Source organism: Neopsephotus bourkii, unplaced genomic scaffold (genome assembly GCF_033783945.1).
Source record: "Neopsephotus bourkii isolate Nb327-2 ecotype Australia unplaced genomic scaffold, CSIRO-AGI_Nbou_v1 NB_1051, whole genome shotgun sequence".
NCBI lineage: Eukaryota > Metazoa > Chordata > Aves > Psittaciformes > Psittacidae > Neopsephotus > Neopsephotus bourkii.
This window is the reverse complement of record NW_026901540.1, coordinates 383408-396888: the sequence shown is the minus strand read 5'-3', so window position 1 is coordinate 396888 and position 13481 is coordinate 383408. Positions and strand designations below refer to the sequence as shown.

The following is a 13481-nucleotide window of genomic DNA, read 5'->3' as shown; positions in this document are numbered from 1 at the left end:
TAGTCAGGAACAGCCATTGCAAATTTGCTTAAAATTCAAGAGATCTGGCTTATGCAGTGCAAAGATTTTGGTCACTTTGTCCTCTAATTTCAGTGACAGTAAATTCAGGTGCTTTGTGTACTCTAGGTGCTTTGCAGTATTTGCATTTTAAGACATCTTTTCTGGTGAAATTGGTAATTATATAACAAAATTCAGTACCATCACCCATTTTTTTTGATATACAGCAGCAGGGAGGGCCATTGTGGATGTTCAGGTATTACAAAGCCTCAGACAATTTTCTGATCTGTACACTGTTCCATTTAGAATTACCTCCAGGACAGCAGAGGAGTACCCTTGTTGAAGATCTGGCAGTGGGCCTGCCTGCTGATTTATTCACTGTTAGGAGACAGTCCGGCTTAATACTAAAAAGGACACCATTTTTGCTTAGAAAGCCATATCTCAAGTGTTGAGATATGCTTTCTTCATCTCTGATCTGAGAACAGAAAGGAGGGCAGTATCAGAAGGAGGTAGTCTAGTTTATCCTGAGTATTTTGCAGCTGTCTGGTTATTTATGTGAGGAACAAAGTCCAGCAAAACTGACATTGTTTTCATTGGCCCTTGAGACAGACATTTCCTTGACTAACATATCAAGATAACATTTAACGTCTGCTTCTATCAGGATAGGAGTTTTTGTAGCAGATCTTCTAGCAGTACCTAAGTGTGTCTTTGGTAGTCTTTGTACTTTGATCAAGGATAGGAGAAGAAAAGCAGGGTAGGAGGAGGGGAAGGAGGGGTTTGGTTCATGTGCCTTGTCCAGATTGTTAGTGTCTGGTAACACTGTTTTCCTGCTCTGTTTTGCAACACTAGAAAAAATTACTTTAGCAGGTTGATATGTTTCTGAGCTATGTTTGCAATAGTGAAGTGTGAATCCTTTTGCCAGGGGAGAAGGAAGTCTCGTTTTTCCCATATGTGTATTTAAAAAAAATGAATGAATTATGGCTGTGGTCTGTAAAAGGATTTTCAAATGTGCAGTGAAATTTCTGAACATAATTGCTAAAGGGCTTACCAGCTTCCCTTGAGTAAAGCAAGACTTCAAACCACATAAGTACAAAAGCTCAAAAATACTCATCCGGCATCGCGTAGGATTTAACTGGGCAGTCCCTTTCATTGCATGTTACAGGAGGAATGTGAGCCAGTTGAGAAATGCATGTAACATTGCAGGGCAAAAAGTCTGGGTTGTTCCCTCTGGTTCCTCAGTATTGACTTTCTGGGAGCATAATATACTTTCTGACTCTTGCCTTGGGATAATCAGACAACAAAAACAAATTGTATCATCACTTTTCTTCTGTTTCCTCTCTAACATCAGAGGAGGTTGTGATACACATTGAGGTAAGAAGATTCAAGATTTTCATGTATCAGATGAGACAGACATTCTGCCTGTTGCCTTAATCTCAGACCTTTAGTTACTCTCCTTTATTCTCACCTAATTTAGTTTCTTTAACATTTAGTCTCTATATTATCCCACTGGAGTTTTTGCATCATGTGAAAAACAGGTGTTGTATCAGTGGGGTTTAAACAACGACCTTCATCATGGCATGGGTGTTTTAAACTAACATACCACTGACTTACTGGTAATCAGAGCACAAGATGGTCAACATGTTCTTCCTTGTTACTGTGACCAGCCTTTTGAGCAGATAGCGGTTGTAATACAGCTTCTGGGGAGTGAGCACCATAAAAGGGCCATGACACTGTCTGCAGTTGTCATATATGTCTGTCTGGTAATCGATAGATCAGATTTGGATGCTCACTCAGTACAGGAACAAATCACCTGGTAGCAAACTTAAGAATGTGTAAGAAGCAAAGTTGATAGCTTACACCAGGCTGATTTCAAAAACAAGGGGGAAATCCCTCCCTTTTCTAATGCAAAAGAAGGTGGGAAATGGATCAGGCAGGTTGACTTTTGGAAGTTGTAGATTCCTGCTCATCTTAGGAGCAGCCTTTTCCAGCAAGTCAACAGAAGCAAAAAGGTCAGGACAGTACAGGGAGGTTGAAACAGAGAGGAAGTGTTCTGATTGTTCCCCTGCACTGCTGTGGTGCATCTGTCACCAGGGTATATTGGTGCAGCTTTTTTGCAGGGGAAGTCTGTCAGTACAGAACTGGCAAATGCAGCACACACTCCAGAGGCAACAGGGGTGATTTAGGTTAGATAATAAGGAAGAAATTCTTTACTGTGAGAGCACTGCCCAGTATTGCCAACAGGCTGCCCAAGGAAGTTGTGGCTGCCCCATCACTGGCAGTGTTCAAGGTCACATTGGATTAGGCCTTGAGCAGCCTGGTCTAGTGAGAGGTGTTCCTGTCCATTTCATGGGGGTTCGTCCTTTCCAGCCCAAACTATTCTATGATTCTACACATGGGTACAGTCATGTTGGTGGTGTTTGTTACTGGTTATACCATGCCTAACAACCTCTCACTGAATTGTTTCCCAATTACCATTTATAACTCTGAGTCAAAGGAGTTTCTACTCTGTGACTGGGATGTTTCAAAGCTGCTTGAACATCCTTGGGACATAATAGGGAGCTCTGGGGTTTTGAATACCAAGTTATTTTCTTATACAGCAGCACTGGGACTCAGCCTATGAATGAACCAGGGCTGCAAGTTCACTCATCCAGAAATTCTTTCAGCAAGTAGCAGATAGCTCAAAAATTTTAGTGTCATCTTTGTATTTCTTCAAATAGTCAGAAAATCGTTTTTATTCTTGGATATTTTGAATGTTAAATGAGGGCTTAGAGGGGAAGAAGGCAAAGGCTACTGTGGTTGAGCTGAAGAACAGAGAGAACAGACTCCTTAGCAAGTTCAGGATCTAAATGTAAGCTGCTCCATTCCCAAGAGCCATTCATAATGATTATATTCTGTAGCTGATTTATTTATAACTGTAGCAGTTGCAGTGGGAACAAAACATTAGGCCAAATTTTGACCTCAGAGTATAAATTGAGAATCATTTAACTTTTTTTTTTTCTTTTTTTTAATGGCATTACTTTGAATTCATCCTGCTGTAACTGAGATCAGGATCTGTTCTGTTGTATTAGGGTTTTTTTTTCTCTGACACCAGATTTCTATCTTTTCTGTTTGTTTGTTTGTTTTGTTTAATTTTGAACACAAAGAGCAGCAGAGTGTATGTTTAAACTAGCGCTGCAGCAGCCTTCATATGCTAATCCATACCTTGAGGATGACCAGGCTTTGAGCCCCCTCTGCACTCCAGGGGCAGGCTGGCTGGCAGGCTCTCCAAGGCTCTAGAGCCTGTCACACTGCACCACTACCAATTGCTTTCAGTGGCACAACGAGGCACTTTTTAACTATTTATGACAGACACTGTGTCAGTTTGCAAACCAGTTTTGCAGGAAAGGTAGAGAAGTCAGAGAGTCATTACGGATTCTGCTGTACCTAGTTAATAATACTGTGATAGCAGCAGTGTTCCACTGTTTATTTAAGAGTAAATGAAACAGTGATAGCTTTGAAAACTTGGGGAAGGTCCACGGTGGCAAGTGAAACTACACAGCCTGTCTGAAAACATAATGCATGTGAGGGGCAGTGGGGACACTGCAAGTTAATTATGTACCCTAAGCTGCTCTGCACCAGCTTTTTTTTTTTTCCTGTGTGTTATTTACATCTCCTCAGATGGACTGCGTAACACATCTAAAAAGCTGTCAGATGAAAGCCCTCACATGCAGCAGAAACAAAGCTCTATGGCCTTTGCACTTACTGCCTGTAACTGTTAAGTAGGAACATGGGCTGCAGAGAAGCTAAAAGGATTCTTCAGCTTGGCTTATTCAGCATGTTTTAGTCAGTTAATACAGAAGCATGAGTTTCTTCATTACAGTAACATTCTTTAGTCATAATCAGGTCAGCTGTGGAAGATGAAAGTAATTTTTCTTCATTTTGGGACATAGACAAACCTGTTCTGGATCAGAACACACAGCGCCTTAAAGAATTTTTATGTCTGTTCAATGAACCAGTTTGCAGTGACAAATGCTAGCTATTCCCCTTTATTAAGGCCTAATATTTTAAAATTCTGGTTTGGGTAGCTTTTACAAAAATGTAAAGCAGGCTGCTGCTGTAATCATTCCTGAATTTAGCCATGCTCTTGTAGCAGAAATGTGACCCCCCTAGTTAATAAACAACTAACTAGGGGTTCTGTTATGTTTTCTGATAGATCGTATTTATTTTACCCTTGGAAATAACAACAGTCATTTATTATAACCCAGGTGTTCAGCTAATTGAGCAGCTTTTTGATTCAAGTATTGACAAGACAGCTGTACATATTGTCATTTCCGTAGTTTAGCGATGTCTGAGTTCATGCTTGAGTATTCAGGCCTCCTCCTCTGGGACCTTTGATATTAGCTCTAGGATTAAGATGAATGGATGTGACAACAGAAAGCAAACATTTCTTAAGGAAATAAAGGGCTTGTGTTTTGATAGATGCGACCATTTCTCTGGTTCCTGGTTAATACATAAAGAATAAGAAGAGCTGCGCTGCATCTCTAAAACTGCTTGAAATTACTTCAAAAGGATTTGCCTCTGATGGACCCAGTACAGGCCAAAAAAACCCGAAGGCACTTTACCACATTATCTGCACCTCAGCAGTGGCAAATCTAGAGGCAGTTAGGGATACACTGAGCAGGATACTTCTGCATGCTAATGTGCCATGTTACTTCCATGGTAAACAACACAGCAGTGCTCACATCTGCAGTGCATATACCCTGGTACCTCCTTGGCTAAGGAGTCAAAAATAAGGTGCATGTTTCTGTTGATGCGACCCAGACTGACACAGCCACAGCTGATAATATATGTGATCTATAATCAAAAATCTGCTTTCAGTATGGAAATTGTCACTGTATGTCTTCATGTCCCCCTCAGTGCAACTGGGCAATTTGTCCATTATCTCACATTCTTATGAGTCCTGAGCAGTATTTAATTTAACGATACTAAAATTTGAAAACCAGAAAGCTTGCAACGGTATTAAATCTACTATCTCCAGCTTCTTTCAGCAAATAATAGATGTAATTTTGTATGGAAAAATATAAGGTGGGAAATACTGTCATTTGAAAATAGAGGTTTATTTGTCTTCTGCTTCTTCATGTATTACATATTTTTGTTGTTGAGCATGAGTTGGGCTTTTAGAGAGTATGGGACTGGCTAGCTGTGATGTTTGTTTTTTGTTTTAAAAGAAACAATAACTTAGAGTTAGGTAGTTCAGATCTGACTAAAACATGAACTGTAAGAAGTCAGGAGGATGTGCAGCAAAGAAAAATAACAGTACGGTTTTGATAATGGCACTAAAGTCATCATGTCTGAGGAACAACCATAAAAGAAGATGAACTCTTACAGCTTTTTGGAACAGCTCAATACACAATGCCATGTAATTCATCAGTCTTTAATGAAGAGCGGTTTTGAAGGCATTATTAATGCCACACTGTGGAAGCCTGACTGTTTACTTGAAAATACTGCTTTTGATACTGCTTTGGAGTCTCTGGCTGTGAAGTGGTTTAACTTCTAGGGTATTTTGGATGAGCTATCCCTGTGTCATCTCAAGAGTTTTTCTATTAAAAGAGCAGCCAGATTGGTACACACAGCTGGGAGGAAGGTGAAAACAAAGGGGTGTGTCCTTCAAACAAGTTATTTCAAATTCATCGTTAAATTTGATGCTATGAAATGCCACTGTTGAATGAGATGAGCAGGAGAGTGTCACTTCTAGGATGAGCTCTGTGTCTATCAGTATGCAAAACAGCCATATCGGGTTGTAAAACCATTGAAGTTAACGGGCCAGTGTGCACTGCAGTGAAAATCACATTTCTGAATGTTACAATACTGAATGTTTCTCCATTAAGTTATTCATGGAAAAAGGACCAGTACCGCGCAGTCTTGATCCACTAAAGTTGTTTAAGTATTTGGTTATCTTTTATGCTAGTGGTCAGATGTGTGCATTAAGTGACCTTCTAAATTGGAAAGGAGGCCTAGGATGTCATAGCCTAGTTTGTATTTCCAACTCGCACTTTGCTCCAAAGCTGTTGTCTTGGGAGGATGACAGGATTGTTATGACAATCCAATCTTCTCTATTCACAGGTGTTCCCTTTCCGAAGAACTTCCTTCAGATCTGCAAGAAGATACTCTGCCGACTTTTTAGGGTGTTTGTTCACGTCTACATCCATCACTTTGACCGTATCATCATTATGGGGGCTGAGGCTCACGTCAATACTTGCTACAAGCATTTTTATTATTTTGTGACAGAGTTCAATCTCATTGACCGCAAAGAACTAGAGCCTTTGGTAAGTGTGGGGTTGGGGGGAAAGCTCCAGGAAGTTTTTCTTCTCCTTTCACTGAGCCTTTCCCAACACTTGTTGCAGTGGGTTTCCTCTGGGGGTAACATCCACGGTTGAACACAGGCAGTTTAAAGGGATAAACGCTTGCATCTGTCCATAGACCCATTCTGTCTGCCGCAGTATTTGTGTGATGCTTGGTAGGCTCAGTAGGAAGAGAACAGTGCACTGTATTTTGTATGAAAAAATATAAGGTGGAAAATACTGCTATTTGAAAATAGAAGTTTATTTGTCTTCTGTTTCTTCCTGTATTACATATTTTATATATAATTTTATTCTGTCTTTTTTCACTGGTCAGTAACAGCATGATACTTACACCCTCGAATCACTCAAACGCATGTGAAGGGAAGAGTGGTCTGTGTAAAGGTGAATTTGTTCATGGTTTTTTTTAATCTTTAAGTAGGTGTTTGTGAAGGTATTGAGTGTGTTACATCCAGAGCACACTCTGGATCTAAGTGAGACAGGGAAGTGAGACAGAGGTTCAGACAATTAGCAGCATAACAAAACCAGACATTTCCTTTTGGGGAGAAACAGATCAAAGTTAAATTCATTGTTTCCAAAAATAAGACTCCAGAAATGGAAATGCTTTCACTGTTGCTTTCAAATGCAAATAAAATAAAAGTGTAAGCAGGGAAGGAAAAGTAAGGTGCAATTCAGGATGCAATTTACCTGCAAATCCTCACTGGCAGCATTTAGCCAACTTTAAAAATGATCAGGGCAATGTTTCTCCAAGTGTCAGAGTTTGGAAATACGGTATAATATAGCTATTGATGAAGTGCTTGAAACAGTGGGATTTATTTTTTTTCTCCACAGAATCATAGAATGGCTGAGGTTGGGTGACAGCTGTGGATATCATGTAGTCCAAATCTTTGCTCAGTGCAGTGTCACTTAGAAAGGGCTGAGCAGGACCATGTCAAAATTTCAGTTGTTCCACATAAAGCCACATTGCAAGGAGGTGTGTTTCATAGTTGGTATGAAACGCTTCTGAAAGTGTGGCAAAGTGATTTTTGCCTGGGTTTCCACAGGAATTGGAGCTGTTGCAAGTGTGGTATGTGTATATGCTTACATGGATTGAAGACTGAAAAGTCAGACAAAATGGGTGGTCTTGTTTTCATCAGTTCACAAGGCCTGCTGAAAGACACTGCATATGGCATGTATCAATAACTTGCAATGTACCTATGGTTTCTTTCTACATAGAAGAGCTTAATGTTCCATCTGAATGTGTCCTAAGGGACAGAAGGATGGCCTGCAAAAGAGAACTTCCCTGCCAGACTAGTGATTTGGGATTAGCTGTAGCTGTTAAGTGCTGAGATGTGTCAGAAGCAAGATCCAAGTTAGGATATTTCAGAGGTAGTAAGAGAGGCAATTTTCAGGTATTACAAGTTCCTTGCTTACATTGGAATAGAGAGAGCACGCAAATGATTTAATGCTGCACTTATGGCTTCTAATATTCCTGCACTAAGTGGACAGGCAAAGGATTTGGGCCAGTGGTGCAGGAGGTGGCCCAAGCCCAGCAGCAGATCAAGCTCCTAATGTGTTGCAACTGGTGTGTGCATTCCAGCATTCCCTTCCTTCACATTATCTTTAGGACCATCATATGATGCAGTTATTAACTTTGCTGGGGTGCAGAGTTTCCCAGAAAAATGTTTCACCTGCACTGGGAAACACCATGTCAGCAAACTGTCAAAGCTCCACCTGCTTCCATCTTCCTGTCCTTGGCTTGTGTGGGTGTCAGCAGTGTGGAAATGCAGAAATAACACATCTGTATTTTTGTCTTCAGCTGGTCAGAGAGAAGGGAGGGAGTTTTAACATGAAAGCAGACATTACAAACACTCCTGAATTTTAATGCAGTCATTGAGTACAACCTTTGCCCTGCCAGGTTCACCACAGCAGGAAGTGAGTCCACATTATCTCCCTTAATTAGAAAATGGGCCAAGAGCTGATTAAATAAACTGCCACAGCTTTATTAAACAGGGAGGCAACTGATTTATCAACATAATTTCAATAAGGGGGAATGACTGGGGAAGTAGGCAGTAGATAAATAGTAATACTAGGCTGCAGGACTTCGCTATTTAGATTTTATCAGGCTTTTGCAACCCAGTGTAGCAGTTATAAAATAAAATGAAGCAAATGAGTCAAATGGGGTTCCCCCTCCCATTCAGGAGTTACATAAGTTACCCTTTCTGCAATCAAAGAGGGGGATATGGTTCAAAATGCTGCATGTCTTTTTCTCATCCTCTTCACTGTGTAATTTGACAGATCCCCAAGTTTTTGTAGACCTGTTTTATGTGGGGACAAAAAAGGAGGCTGGCACAGTCACTGGCCCCACAGGTGGTCCTGAGGAAGAAAATGTATGTCCAACTGGTTAATCTGAGGGAAAAGAAGTCTGAGTGCATATCTGTCCTTTCCTGAAGCTCACAGGCAGAAAAGGCAGCCCACACCATGAGAGTTCTCAAAGAGACCCTCAAGGCCTGCCTCCACGGTGAAGCTATCAGGGAATAAACTAAGATTTGAATTTTAGGATGTGGCATCTGCTTTGTGGTGGCTCCCTGCGTGACTGGCTTTATTTCCACTGGCACATTAATTCACTTCTGAGCCTCTTCCCATGGCCAAAACTGTCTAGCAGAGTGGTACCTATTACCTCCACCCACCCCCCCCCCCCGTTCACCCTGTGTAGGTGTCTGCTTGTATAGGATGCTTTAAACACTTCACCTGAACATGCCCTTTAGTGAGAATCTTAATGCAGCTGCCTCAGTATGGTAGCTTACTGTTCAGCTGGGGGTCCAGCTACAGCGAGTAATGCTTCTCTACTTCCTTTCTGTGATCCCCTTTCTCTAACAATGGATTTCATAGTCTGTAGGATTGAAGAAATATGTTGCCCTGTGTCATGAGCAACATCTTAGTTCAGGAAATTTTAGTCAATTTATTGCCAGTTAACAAAGCTTTTCATTACAGATCTGGATAGTGAGGAAAAAAATCCACAATAAAAACACTTGTTGAAGAAACATCTTTCTTTCTCAGGCTCTAATTCAGTAAAAAATTTCTCTTCCTCCCTTCCAAGTCTCAACTTACTTTGGTTTTGATACACATTGCACTCACATACTCCTGTCATGGAACCCGAGGATCAGTACAGCTATATCAGTATCACTTCTAGGAATGGCAGGGAAATTAAAAACTGAAAGCTTCTGAAAATTGATAATGTTAATGCCAGAGAGGCATTAACATTTTGTGGTTTGTTTGGGTCCTTTTCCCCCAGCAGAACTTGTCTGTCAGACAGAGGAACAGAGTCAAAGAATCCAGAGCTATAGCTCTCCTTCAGTCATGTAAGAGCCTTCTGATTCAGAGGCCTTAGAGATTTGTTACTCAATCTCAGTGCATTTTGTCAGATACCAGTTGGTGATGCAGCTAAGTCTGCTCCCAGCTTCTCAGCATTGGTCTGTGTGTATCAGAGTATTTTTTTATGATTTCTAAATCTCTGCATTTTAATTTGACTGATACGCCACTGTGCCTTGTGTTTGTCAGAGTTAAGTAAAAGAAACCCCAACCACCTAAAAATGTGGTGAGATTTCAGTGTTAAATTTAGAGATCTGATCATGATGTAATTCACTTAAAGGAACAAAGTTCCGAGGTTATTTTTATGGGGTTTTTTTAAACTTGTGGGAGGTGTTGACCCAGCTTTTTTTTCTCACTACTGAGCATTAGTATCATAACCCTAAATTGTATCTCTGAAGAGGAGAGAAAGGCGGGAAAAATACATGTATATATAAAATTTGATCTTTTTTGCTATGCTACTTAGACCATAGGACTGGCTTTGAGGAACCTGGTCTCCTGGGTGCTGATGGAGTCCATCTGTCGGGGAAGGGGAAGAGTATCTTTGCTCAAGGGCTTGCCAAGCTGGTGAAAAAGGCTTTAAACTAAACTTGCTGGGTGAGGGGAATCTCAGTCTATCCCATAACGACCAGTTTGGTGGTAATGCCAGCAAGAGATGCCTAGAGCCTGGAGAGGGATTGCAGGTCAGCAGGAGAGCACCTGCAGAGCAGCACAAGGAAATACCAGCCTCTCCAGCCCGTAAGTCAGCTTCATCAGAGGCCCAGCTTACAAGCCTTTATGCAAATGCATGTAGCATGGTGAATATACAAGAGAAGTTAGAGATGTTGTGTGTGCCTGCAGTATGCCTGCAATAATGACTTACTGGCATTGCAGAGATATGGTGAGTAGGCTCTATGACTGAGTGTTGGAATGGGAGGATACAGGCTCTTTGGGGAGAACTGGCTGGGGAGACAAGGATAGGGTGTCACCTTCACCAGCAGTGACCAGCACAGGGCTCTGCCTGGGGATGAATAAGGAGCTGACCAAGAGCTTATGGGTCAGGATTAAAGGGAGGGCAGGGACAGGGGACATGACAGTGGGAGTCTACTACAGCCTGCCCAACCAGGAAAATCAAGAGAAGGAGGCCCTCTACAGACAGATAAGAAGAGCTTCATGTTCACAAGCCCTCATCCTCATGGAAGTCTTCAAACATCCCGGTATCTGTTGAAAGGACAGCACAGCAGGGGACAAGCAATCCAGTAGGCTCCTGGAATGCATTGGTGATAAATTTGTTGATGACAAATTTCTTCTTGAGTAACAGAGGAGCCAATGAGGAGTGGTGCAATGCAGGACCTTGCTTTCACCAACAAGGAGGGCCTTGTTGGTGAAAGCAAGAAACGCTTGTGGGGAATGTGAAGCTCAAGGGCACCCTCGGCTGTGGTGACCACAAAATGGTGTAATTTGAGATCCTTAAGGCAGCGAGGAGTTTATGCAGGAAGCTCACTACCCTGAACTTCAGGAGAGCAGACTGTGGCCTCTTGAGGGATCTCCTTGGTGGAGTGCCATGGGAAAAAGCCCTGGAGGGAAGAGAAGCCCAAGGAAACTGGTTAATATTCAAGGATCACATCCTCCAAGCTCAGGAGTGATACCTACTGACAGAGAGGAGGTCGGGCAGGAACACCAGGAGGCCTGCATGGATGAAGATAAGCTCCTGGATAAACACCAGCATAAAAAGGAGATGGAGGGCGGAAGCAAGGGCAGGTGTCCTGAGAGGAGTGTAAATTGTCAGAGCAGCCAAGGATCAGGTTAAGAAACCTAAAGCCTTGATGGAATTAAATCTGGCCAGGGACATCAAAGGCAACAAGAAAGACTTCTGTAGGTACATTGGTGACAAAAATAAGACAAGGGAAAATGGGGGCCCTCTCCAGAAGGAAACAGGAGACCTGATCACCTATGACATGGAGAAGTATGAGGTACTCAGTGACTTTTTTTCCTGGGTCTTCACTGCAGGAGCTGCAGCCACACTGCCCAAGTCACAGGAGCCAAAGGCAGGGACTAGGAGAATGAGGAACTGCCTACTGTAGGAGACGATCAGGTTTGCAGCCCAGAAAGCCAACCATATCCTGGGCTGCATCAAAAAGAGTGTGACCAGCAGGTCAAAGGTGTTCCTGCCCCTCTACGCTGCTCTCGTGAAACCCCACGTGCAATACTGCGTTCAGCTCTACGATCTCCAGCATAAGAAGTATGTGGACCTGTTGGAGCAAGTCCAGAGGAGGCCACAAACATGATCCAAGAGCTGGAGCCTGAAGACAGGCTGAGAGAGTTGAGGCTGTTCAGCCTGGAGAAGGCTCAGGGGAGACCTTAGAGCAGCCTTTCAGTACCTAACGGGGGCCAGGGGAAATCTGGAGAGGGACTTTTTACAAGGTCATGTAGGGGTAGGACAAGGGGAATGGCTTTAAGCTGTCAGAGGGTAAATTTAGATTTAGATACAAGGAAGGAATTCTTCATTATGAGAGTGGTGAGGAAGTAGATGATCTTTAATGTCCCTTACAAACCATTCTATGATTGTAGATATCTGTGCTAGTTCACAGAGGGCCTGAAAATTTATGCACACTTACATACTCAATGTGTACCCTGAAACTCATGATCTAATAAAAAATCTAGATGGCAAACCCAAGTGTATTTCAAGTCTCCATGACCACACGGTAACAGAAATCTGGGCAGGTCAAGTATTTATACTGTGCCAATGAGCAGTGGGAAGTTATGCAAAAGGAGGACCCTGCCAAACAGGAAGAAATTATTCACATGGTTTGAGTATATCTGCTTCTCTCAAAGCTAGTAGGATTCATCAAATGCACAAATGTTTGCCAGAGATACCAGTATATACCAGTTTTGAACAAGTTTTTTTGTTTTTTGTTTAATCAAGGTAGTGTCCTCTTACGGAGCAAAGATGAACTTTTGTGCTCTTACAGAAATACCAAAAATATATTGCAAACCAGTCAGATTCCCAACAGATCCCTACATAACTTTCTAACGTATAGTGAAATTTCCCTCAGAGGACAGGGTAAAAGACAGAAGAATGTGGCCATCTGCTTTACTCGTTTTCCACTACTTTTTTTTTTTTTTTTGTAAGTCACATCCTGTTAAAATGTTGATTTTCTCAGAAGTCATTTTTTATATTAACATTTTATTTATGAGAACAGAAAGTAATAATTACACTTGAATGAAGTAAAATAAAGGATATTACTTACAAGTGCTCTTCTGATAGCTGTTAAAATGCTGATTTCATTTAGATGCAGAGACAGTCAGCCACAGTAGCAAGTGGATAGCATTGGGGCTGGAAGTGGTGCAGTCAGTGGAGCTCAGTGTACAAAAATGGTGAAGCTGGTAATTGCCTCCATGAGGATGGAGTTCATCTGCAGGGTAAGCGAAGGCAGTAAGATTTTCTTGCCTTGTTCTCCGTAGTTCTCAGTGTAAAAGCTTCCTTTGGCTTTACAGCATGATTTGCTTCTGATAATATTTTCATCTAATATTTGGAGCTGTTTAAAAGCAACCATCTAAATGCAGGGGAAGTTCCTTGTCTCTGTAGAAAGCTGTCTTTCTGAATGAAATTTCTAGTGCTTGTCCAGGCAGCCTACTAAGTAAAGAGATGGATGTCTAATACATTAACCTAATCCTTAAACTTTGTTCAGTTGTTTGGGTTTCTTTTTTTTTATTATCTTCTTCCCCCCCACTCCCCCCCCACCCCCCAGAAAGTGTTATTGTATATTATTTGCTAAAACCTATTATGGTCTGGGTGACAGAAGATTTCAAAGATAA

General features: G+C 41.7%; 1 protein-coding gene across 5 annotated transcripts in view; it reads left to right on the top strand.

Moving 5' to 3' along the window:
* MOB3B (MOB kinase activator 3B) overlaps positions 1-13481 on the top strand; it is a 92381-nt gene that overhangs the window by 61606 nt on the left and 17294 nt on the right. For 3 of the 5 annotated variants that reach the window (XR_009726634.1, XR_009726633.1, XM_061361049.1), the window contains exons 3-4: positions 6100-6302; positions 12956-13085. Coding sequence is in view for 3 of the 5 variants with exons in the window: in XM_061361049.1 (XP_061217033.1) it covers positions 6100-6261 (162 nt within the window). In the remaining 2 variants the exon portion in view is untranslated. Of the gene's footprint in view, positions 1-6099; positions 6303-12955; positions 13086-13481 lie in introns of those variants that run through there. The other 2 variants (XM_061361048.1, XM_061361047.1) reach the window with 1 other exon arrangement.